The sequence below is a fragment of the Bombina bombina genome, chromosome 3, assembly GCF_027579735.1.
Source record: "Bombina bombina isolate aBomBom1 chromosome 3, aBomBom1.pri, whole genome shotgun sequence".
NCBI classification, from domain to species: domain Eukaryota; kingdom Metazoa; phylum Chordata; class Amphibia; order Anura; family Bombinatoridae; genus Bombina; species Bombina bombina.
In genome coordinates this window covers 707,195,488-707,206,121 of record NC_069501.1, presented here as the reverse complement: position 1 = coordinate 707,206,121, position 10,634 = coordinate 707,195,488, and the positions used below count along the sequence as shown (strand labels likewise).

Below are 10,634 nucleotides of genomic sequence, written 5' to 3'. Positions count from 1 at the left end.
CTACATATAAAATATAATTACTTATTTTTAAGCAATCAATTTTTGAATTACAACTTTAGAGAGTTATATTGATGCTTGAGCTACTTGTAAGCCTAGGCAATAAAATCATAAAAATAGAGGAATAGCCTTTTTGCCCAGTTGTAATTTCACAGAGGAGAACTTTCCTGAAGTAGATCAGTCTGATCCCGTCTATACAGGTCAGTCCAGCGCCGAAATACCAAGCAATGCCTCTCTGAACAAGAAACATGACAACCCCAGATAATAAAATGCTCTATCTAAAGTTAGCTCCAGTGCAGCAATGCACTAGTGTGAGTAAGCTGAACATATCTGTCGAGACAAGATGCATGTGTGTAACAATTACCAGCTAGCTACTCATGGGCCTTCCTAGGTAGTTTTCAATAAAGGATATCAAAAGAATGAAAACTATTTTATCACATGAATAAATTAAAGTCTTATAACTGCATGCTCTATCTGAATCATAAAAATATAACAGGGTTTCATGTCCCTTTTAATTTTCAGTTATTTTAAAGAAAATCTCAAAAGGTGTAAGTATACAAATAAGCTAATATTTGTGTTACCTATATAAAATTACATTTCTGAAATCATGAAGAATTGATGGATGAAATTCAGAAAACCAATAAATAAATGAGACAAAGATCTTTTAGACAAGAATTTAATATGTCCATTTTTAGGGATTCGTACATAAAGTGTGCAAAGCTTTATGAGAGAAAAATACACAAATGTTGGTCTGATTATAGTTTAGTTGGAAAATATCTATACGGCATATTTAAATAAACAGTTCTGGTTAGGCTTAAACTATTAAATGGATTTTCTAGGCTGCTTTCATGGATGCTTTTAGTTACCTATGAAACACATTTGGCGTTTCTAAAATACCATCAGGTAACAATTTGTTTTTTTTCAGTCTCTAGTTTGTGCATAATGACTGGAATAGATTTCAAATACCATCCTGAAATTCAGAGGTATGCAAAGTCAGAGCACAAGCAAAACAGAATTGTGATAAAAAGCTGCCCCATTTTGTAAACTAAAAGAAAAACAAAAAAGTGTTCTCTTTTAAATAACCTATTAACACTTAACAAAACTTTTCAGATTCTCCAGGAAGTGGATGTATTCTTGATGTTCCAAAGCAGTGCTTAGCTCCACAAGCTCATCTGCAAACGTGTTATCCACGCCACGATCCGCCAGAAAATCCATCAAATGGTCATACAGGGCCTATGAAAGGAGAAATAAAAAAATAAAAAAATTATATATATCAAATATCTTTCCCAATGCCTGTGTGGTTTTAGTAGGTGCCGAAATAGACAATTTCGGTATACAGGTACATTTTCTTCACGCTATCAAACCATGATCTACTTTAAAGGGACACTAAACCCAAATGTTTTATTTTACGATTCAGATAGAGCATGCAATTTTAAGCAACTTTCTAATTTACCCTTATCAATTTTTCTTCGTTCTCTTGCTATCTTTATTTGAAAAAGGCATCTAAGCTAAGGAGCCAGCACATTTTTGGTTCAGAACCATGGACAACACTTGTTTATTGGTGCTGTCCAATCAGCAAGGACAACCCAGGTTGTTCACCAAAAATGCTCCTGTATCTAAACTTACATTCTTGCTTTTCAAATAAACATACCAAGAGAATGAAGAAAATTTGATAATAGGAGTAAATTAGAAAGTTGCATGCTCTATCTGAATCACAAAATATTTTTTTTTGGGTTAGTGTCCCTTTAACGCAAGCAACTAATCAATGGCGGCATTTCTACACATTTTCTGCTTTAAAGAGGCATACGTCAGGGATGCCCATTATCCCTGCTGTTATTTCAGCTAGCTATTAAACCCCTAGCATATAAAATTAGAACTGAAACAGATAGATTACGTATAGATAAGGGGACAGAGCACTTGTCTCTATGATTTTCTATGCTAAGATAACTTTTGCAAACGCTTAAAAAAAATAAAATGACTTAGATTGTGGTTAGGTGTCTGGATATCAGATCAATTCTAACAAACCAGAACTGTTCTGGCTATCCCCCCCATCAATGTAAGGTACAAGGTAAACTTATTACAGGTAAATTCAAATATTTAAGCATTATATTTCACAGGGACCCTAGATTATGGTACAACCTTAACTATAAGCCACTTTCTAAGAATCTGAAGGAAACAGGCATTGAATTGGAATAGCCTTCTAATCTCTCTCGGGTAGGATAGGTTTAGTGAAGATCATTTTATTTCCAAAACTACTATATATTTGTCAAATGTTACCAGAAATCCTCTGGAGGAGAGTTTTTTTTTTTTAGAAAATAAAGAAGTTACTGCTCAACTTCATATGGGCTGGGAAAATATATAGAATAGGTTTCTTAAAGATGACGAGCCCCATCACTACTGCAGGTTTTGTTCTCCCTAACCTGGGTTTTTATAACTAGGCAGCACAAGGTAAATATGTTCTTGACTGGTTAACTAACAAAAGGTCATTTCACAGTCCCTGCATTGGAAGGGGAACTTGTTCACCCACAGTTTTTAGTTAGGTTGCCGCATATGACACAAAAAATAAGCCCTTCGAGAGATTTGCCTTTGGTTGAGCATCCAATGAAAGATTGGCATAACATCTGTAAATGGTTGGGTGTTTCTAATCTTGTTACTATCTTCCATTACAGGGAAATCCAGACTTTCTAGCTGGGTTTAGGCCTTTGCAAGGTGGAAAAACACTGGGTATGCACTCTGTCCATCAGATGACGGTAGGCAGTTGCTAACATTTAGGGAACTATGTATACAATTTCACCCCCTAAATTTGGGCCACTTTGCATATTTGCAGGCTAGGCATTATGTTACCAAGCTAACTAAATTGCACCACTCATCTCATAATAGTATTTCTAGATAACTAAACGTCCATCTCCCCAATTTATGCGCTACTCCAGGAGAATATGAACAAACTTACAACATAACATATTTGTACAAAGTGGATAAAGTTGCTGGACACTGATATACTTAGTTCACATGTGGAACAAAACATACACTGGTTTAAGAAAAGCTACACTATCAGCAGATATGAGTGAGTCGCACCTTAAACTCCAACATGATGCTTATTCCACAACTAAGCTATTACAAATGGAAGAACCGAATACCCAGATTATGCCCAAAATGCTCTTCAAGCAGTGCAGATACATTACATATGCTTTGGTGTTGCCCATGCTTGGTTAAAGGGACATTAAACACAAATTAATGCTAGATAGAATGATGCATTCAAAGATAATATTAGTCGGAAAATAACATGTAGATGTATTTTTTTTACGTTTCATTAGCGGTTTAAATATTAACAAAATAAGGGTAAAGATTTAGGGTCTATAAAACAATGGGAGCTGCAGTGTTGTAACTTAGAAATGGAAGTGTTGTGTCTCTAATTGGCCACAGCAGAGAAAGTAACCTAACAGGAACTGAAATGCTCACAATTTTAGAATGGAATTACAGGAAAAAGGGGACAAAAATAAATAATGAAAGTAGAACAGATTTTTTATATATATATATATATATATATATATATGTCCAACATAAAGTGTTTAATATCCCTTTAAAATTGGGTATGATGGATCACTGGTTTGGGAACAATTTTGCAAAGTTAGTCTAAAGCTCTCACTGAATAGTGTAATTTTTCTGCACCTACATATACAAGCAACTTGTAAACAATATTTTTTTATTACCCCGGACTTGGTTAGGAAGATTGCCGCCAACTCGCCATAGGTTGGAAAAAAAAAAGGTTATATTACAATATATGCTTTATGAAAAAGAGGATGTTTTGGAAGACTTACAAAATAGGATTACTACATTTAAGAAAAAAAAAAAAAAATAGGAGCCCTACCTACTGACTTTTACAACACACTTACAAAGACAAATCATATACCCACTCCGAAATTCTGATTACATTTTAAACGCTCAACTGAGGGGGAGAGTGTACATTAGGTTGTCCTGTCTTTAGTAATCTCTAAGTGACTGACAACTCAATAGTGACCTATTGGGAGATGGGTGTTGGGACCCAGGAACTATGGGGGAATAACAAATGTTATTTACATTGATGGAATCCTTTAGCTTTTTGACCTTGTAGAGAAGCCCTAGGGCACTAAGTGGCCCTCAAGATAGTGTAATCTGGCCCTCCTTTGTTTTATAGGTAAACCATTAATTTGGGCTGTCTATATTTATCTTGTGACTGCCTATATGGAACATTAACTAGTTACACCTTTTAGAACCCTTAAAAAAAAAAAAAAAAAAAAAGTGTAAAGCGCCCATTGTAGACTCCCACCATGCACTGCTTGGATAATTGTTACTTTTTACGTTGTTATACAGTTCCAGAATTATCACTTCACTTGGCACTCACAAGATAGACAACTGTGTATGTCTATTGTGGGCTACAATTCCCACCATGCACTACTACTTGGGTAAATGTCACTTCCAGTTCCTAGTATATCCAGTTCCGTAGCACTTACTCAGCTCAAGCGGCCCCCATGGGAGAACACTTGGCCAGTGGCCCGTAGATGCATTGAGCTTGATACCCCTGTTCTAGAGGGTCTTCAGTTAAACTAACGGTTCTGCTTAGCCTTACATAAAAACTAAAAATAAAAAAATAAAAAATTGTGAAGCACCAAACTAAGTGACTTGGAGACTTTGAGTAATTAACATGGATTTTAGATTCTGTCATGTTACTTATCTGTGTTACTTTTTTTTTTATAGTAAATCTTGTGATGTGTATTGTACTGTACTGTATATTGCTGGTTCGTCCTGCAACTGCTTGAAATAAAGTTAATGAAAAAAACCTGTTTTTGAACATCATAAAATGAACTTCCCCTAAATAAAATGTTAAAATTACATGATACATAACATACTTTTACCGGCATGTATACACCAGTATCAGTTGTGCACAAACATGCATTTCCTGCTAGATGAAAATTGTATTTCATATGTATGATAAAAATGGTTGCTTCCTATATTGTCCTCACTAAAATTATAATACAATTAGAAACTTTTCAAAATCCGAAATATTTCAGTTTATTACTGATAAATAAAACAACTATGGTTAAATATGTTTTAACTTTTTATGTTGATCTGGAAATTAAATACATACTCTTTATTAGGTATGAATTATTGAGTAAATCTATAAATCCAGTTTATTATTTGTTTTAGGCAACTTTATTAAGTTATTTTACTCCATTATGTCTGTAATTAAATTAATTGAAATAATGTGCATTATATAAAGTAAAATTCTCAACATATTCCACTATAAAATACTGGTTGAATCTTGAAAATACATCATATTTTCTAGGAGGGTAATACAGTCTAATACTGTGGCATGCAATTAAAGTAAAATTCTTCCTTATAATGTAAAGTATTCTTCCTTATAATGATCTTTTAAACATGTTTCAACTTCCCAAACATAGTCTATTCGCATTTTTTCAAACACGTCACTATATAAATTCTCAAGAGTCTCGTGGGGAGGAATATTATCAATGGTCTGAGATAAATAAAATCATTAAAAAAATTTCAGAGGGCAAATGTACTATTGCTCTTTTATATAATATATTGCTGGCAAAACAAGCACAGCTTCCTCTCTATAAGTTGTCGGCTTTTTGGCTTAAATCTTTTCCCCCAATTTGAATCCTCTAATATAAGCTGCAGCGTTTCAGTCCTTAGAAAATGGAATATTCCAACTAGCTGGATAGAATCGCATACTAAAATATTACACAATGCATACTTAACCCCAGCTAAAATAGCTAAATTCTCTGGTCTCACAACCCCAAAGTGTCCTAAATGTAGTAGTACAAATGCGGACGTGCTTCATATGTTCTTTAAATGTCCAAAGGTTAATCAATTTTGGGGCAAGATCAATTTATGGTATAAAAAGCATTATCAGGATAACTTTAAAATTGAAGCCTTTCATGTAATTTTTCTTATACATTCTCACCAGTTATTATTGAAACCAAAAAATATTAGTGTATTAAACACAATAATTTTGACAACTAGAACTTTGATCCTTCAGAATTGGAAAGAGTCGCATACATTTAAATTTACACATTTTCGTAATTTGTTGCTTCAGCAAATAATTTTTGAAACATATAATACTCGCCTCTAAAGGCAGGGTTGAGGATTTTTTGTAATAATTGGAATCCCATACTTAAGCTTTACCCTGTCAATATACAGAACCTTATCCTTGCCCCCACGGGTCATAGAAACTAATTATAACTGCTTATCTCTTAGAAGAGACATAGAACGTATCCTGGCATAAAAGGCAATAAATCATGTGAAGTGCCAGGTTGTCCGGTTTTTTTTTGTTTGTTTTTTGGTAAACAGAAAACTTCCAGTCTGTATACAAGTAATGAGGGTCTTGCTTTATTATTTATTATATATAGACGAATAATGCTTATGTTCTTGATCATTATTTACCCTGCGTGGTGCATGATAAAAGCAAATGTGCTAAAAAATATTTTGTATGCATTTCTGGAAATTAAATAAATGGTTAAAAAAATAATAAAAAAAAAAATGCTATAGATGTTCTAAACATATATACCCACCCAATCAAGTGAATCTGTGCTGAGAGTGTAGCTGTTTTCCTTCCAATCCGTTTCCCCAGTAGGTTGAAAGCTGACCTCACGTATCGAGAAAATATCGCTTTCTTCTTCTTCTCCTCCACGCCCAATCTATATTCGTAAGAATAGGCAAAAAGTGAATAACAGATTATTCTATGTGTGATCTTCAATGGCATATAGATAAATGCATCACCTAGGTTAGTAAATTTACAAAGAAACTCACAATCAGTGTTAAGGGACATAACTAAAGTTAAAGTGATAGTAAATCATGCTGACAGTTTGTCTGCAGCATTCGTCACGCTGAGCGCCTCAGGCCACCTACAGCAGAACGCTATTTTTCAATGAGGTGACGTTTACACCTCAGCCAATAGCCATGCTGGCATTATGCCGGATAGCTAGCACGCTATTGGCCAAGATTACCTCAGTGATAAAATAGCATTCTGCCGTGGGCAGCCTGAGGCGCTTAGCGCGGCAAGCGCTACAGACAAATAATAATGTATTTCCTACTTCATGACTTAAAGTCCCTTTATTTGTTGCTTTGGTAAATCCTAGCGTTTCACCAACGCTAGGATTTACTATCACTATAACTACATAAAACAGATGTAATGACTGCCTCGTTAGACTGCTGCTTCAAATTGTGGGTGTAAAAGAACAGAAGAAACAAAAAGGAATGAGAAAGAATTATAGAAAAGGACACCCTAAAAGATAAGACATGTTGCAGACAGAAATTAAAATAAATACAAAAAGTACCAGATACCTAGTAAAGATTAGGTACGCGTGAAAACTGGTTAATAGTGCGGATGATGACAATAATTATCAAGCAACGTTTTTCAAACACAGCAGCTGTAATACTTTACCTCATCTTCAGGATAGTGACAGTCAAGCACCAATGTCTGATTTGTATCCACTTTTGTAACTTCTACAACAAAGTTTGGTGTAGACACAAGCTCAGGCTGCAAGATGCAGAAAAAGATAAATATTTTAACACAATTTAAATGAAGAGCTTCAAGCCTACTATACAGTTTCACTTTGAAATGATAAATTCAGTTTCCAGCACTTTCATAGAATTTTAAGATGAGAACTATTTTATTCAGCATTTTGAAAGACTTGTATGTAAACACATTACATAGCACTTTTTGTACACTATTTTTTGAATTGGTGTAATTATTTGCATCTAGTTATTTTCACATCCACTGGAAAACAATCCCAAACTATTATAATATTTACATATACTATAAGCATTACTGCAACCGTCCCAGCACAATGGTAAGAAAGCTTCCAACCCAGGAGTTGTGATAAAAACAAACGTGTTTTATTTTCAGAGGATAAAAACATCAAAGCATGAGAAGTAGCAGCCAATCAACTGGACTGATTGGCTGCTACTTCTCATGCTTTGATGTTTTTATCCTCTGAAAATAAAACACGTTTGTTTTTATCACAACTCCTGGGTAGGAAGCTTTCTTACCATTGTGCTGGGACGGTTGCAGTGTCTGGATTATTTGATTGGGGAGCGGAGGTGAGGCTTCCCTATTTTCACTTGCACCGGTCAGCAAAGGATAACAAGAGAAGGAAGCCAATTAAATAATAGAAGTAAACTGTAAAGTTGTTTAAAATTGTATTTTCTATCTGAATAATGAAAGAATTTTTTTGGGTTTCATGTCCCTTTAAAGTGAATGTCAACTTCCACGAATGAAAGCCCTGTTTTTAAAAATACTATTAAAAACAGGGGCACTTTCATTCATTAAAGTTTACATTGAAGCAGTTTTTTAAAATACTTACCTTTTCTTCCTTGCAAGCTTGGAACACCGGAACAGCGATTCCCCCCGCCTCCAGGTCATCTCTTCTTACGTCAGAAAGGACTAATCCAACGGCTTCCCACCCAGAGCAAACATTGCCTGAGGCCACGCCGTAATTGGAGGAAGCCAGATTAGTCATTTCTGAAGAAAGAAGAGACGTCCTGGGAGTGGAGGAATCGCTGCTCCAGTGTTCCACGCTTGCTAGGAATAAAAGGTAAGTATTTTAAAAGAGCGGCATCAATGTAAACTTTCAAGAATGAAAGTGCCCCTGTTTTAAATAGTATTTTTAAAAACAGGGCTTTCATTCGTGAAAGTTGACATTCACTTTAAAAGTATGAGTAGTATGATCACAAAAAGTTCACTTTTCCAGATACATGTGAATGTTATATAGGATTACAGCTCGTGCAGCTTTACCTCATTCTCTTCTGCTTTCTGACCTTCTTGTGGTTCCTCGTCATACGTAGGTGGAATGCTGTTGTTTGTGTTGAATGTTACTGTAATCCTTAGATTAGGGAAAAAAAGAAAAGTATTCTTAGCAAGGAATGCTACGGGAATGACAAATGATACATAAGTCTAACCAATATATAGGTAAATTATTACACATGTATAAGGGTATTTTCATTATTCGTACCACAACATGATTCATTTATTGCTTTCAAGTATTTATGGACTTTTAAAAATCAGGATAACCTTTCCATCAAGGTCATGGATATATATATATATATATATATATATATATATATATATATATATATATATATATATATATCATCTAGAATCAGGTGATGAACTCTTCATCAATTAACATACTGCAAATACAACTCATTATTTACACATACTTTTCTCCAGAAATTTTCTTCACAAGTTTGGCTTCTGTGCCATGAATCTCTAGCTCCCATCCTCCTGTAACTTTAGGAAGGGCTTTGTGTTTCTGAATTTTTCTCTCTTCTTTGAGCTCATCATTTAGAAACTCTGCAAACGCTTTGTCTCCTAGAACACAAGAAATATAATTTTTGTATGTTTAATCCCCAGTTTCAGTTACATATTCTACCACTAATATATGTTGTAAGTAAATCTAATTTAAACTGCTTTATGCATGTAAGTCAATTAAACATTTCCATATATTTCTTGGAATCTTGGTTAAGGCCTTAATTTCTGTTTTGTTCCTCAACATTTCTGCATGCTATATATGTGTGATACTCTCACGTTTTTTTTGAAGCCTAAACGTTATTATTTTTGTATTCACAAACTACTAGAAAAACAACAAACTCAACCCCTGTAATAAAAGCAAGGGAGTCATTTAGATGGCCCCATACCCAAATCCATATAAATGATTCTATTAAACGTCAGGAGAGAGGAAACCCACTTACTTATGTGATTCCCTGCCCGTAATAACCATGTTAAGAATCCACAGATTATGTGAGGCATCGGGCTGATTGCTATGCTCCAGATTTATTAGTATAATGTAAAAAGAAAACTTAAGAGCAAGTTACGCTGCCCTCTTACCTTCAGTGTGCAGACCCCCACAGCCGCACGACACAGCAGGGAAGCCCCGATGAGGGTAAAGGAAAGTCGGCTTAAGATGAGAACCTGCCCCCCTGACCATCCATATAGATCTAGTTAAGGAGCGTGCAGGGCCCAGGGAACCTAGCACAGTTGGAGATCGGGTTACCGCAATCCGCGCAGCGGAAATTAGGGACCGAGATAACGAGGAGAGCATGGTGCAGCACAGAGAGACCCACGTGTGTAGCGAAAAGGACACAGTGACACTCCCGACCTTTCACCCTACCAGACGGAAGCAGCGTAAAGGAAGGGGCGTCACGGTCACTATAGTGACGACTTACTGGTTGGCAGCCTGTTTACTATATTGCTCCTCCCTCAGAGAGTGTAGAAAAAAAATGCATTGCCAATGAGAGAGAAAAAGTTCGGAACATTCTAGCTTGTTCTCACTCCCTGACAGAGAGGTTCAGGTTATAATTCTGAGACTCTTTTTTTGCCATTTTCCCCAGACCTTTATACAACAATTGAATATACAAAAAGGGGCATACGTTGGCACCAATACAAATATTACTATTTTGAATAAGTAACAGATATTTTCAAAGGGTTAATAACCATTGGGCCACTGTTTTCACTATGAATATATATAGGGTAGAACCCCCTCCATGCCATGCAATTGTTTTTAGCCTGGCCCAAATGGTGTTTTTGGCACAGAAATTGATGCCAACCCTGGCATAGGTGACATAATTCTCATTTTTCA

At 35.3% G+C, this 10,634-nt stretch overlaps 1 protein-coding gene across 1 annotated transcript; it reads right to left on the bottom strand.

Moving 5' to 3' along the window:
- Window positions 1-657: 657 nt before the first annotated feature.
- C1QBP (complement C1q binding protein) lies at window positions 658-10,180 on the bottom strand. The gene is made up of 6 exons (XM_053707511.1): window positions 9,884-10,180; window positions 9,217-9,367; window positions 8,792-8,879; window positions 7,439-7,534; window positions 6,567-6,692; window positions 658-1,230 (listed from the first exon to the last, which is right to left on the bottom strand). Exons 1-6 carry the CDS (start codon window positions 10,095-10,097, stop codon window positions 1,084-1,086), a joined length of 822 nt encoding a protein of 273 aa, XP_053563486.1. The 5' UTR covers window positions 10,098-10,180; the 3' UTR covers window positions 658-1,083.
- Window positions 10,181-10,634: the final 454 nt, after the last annotated feature.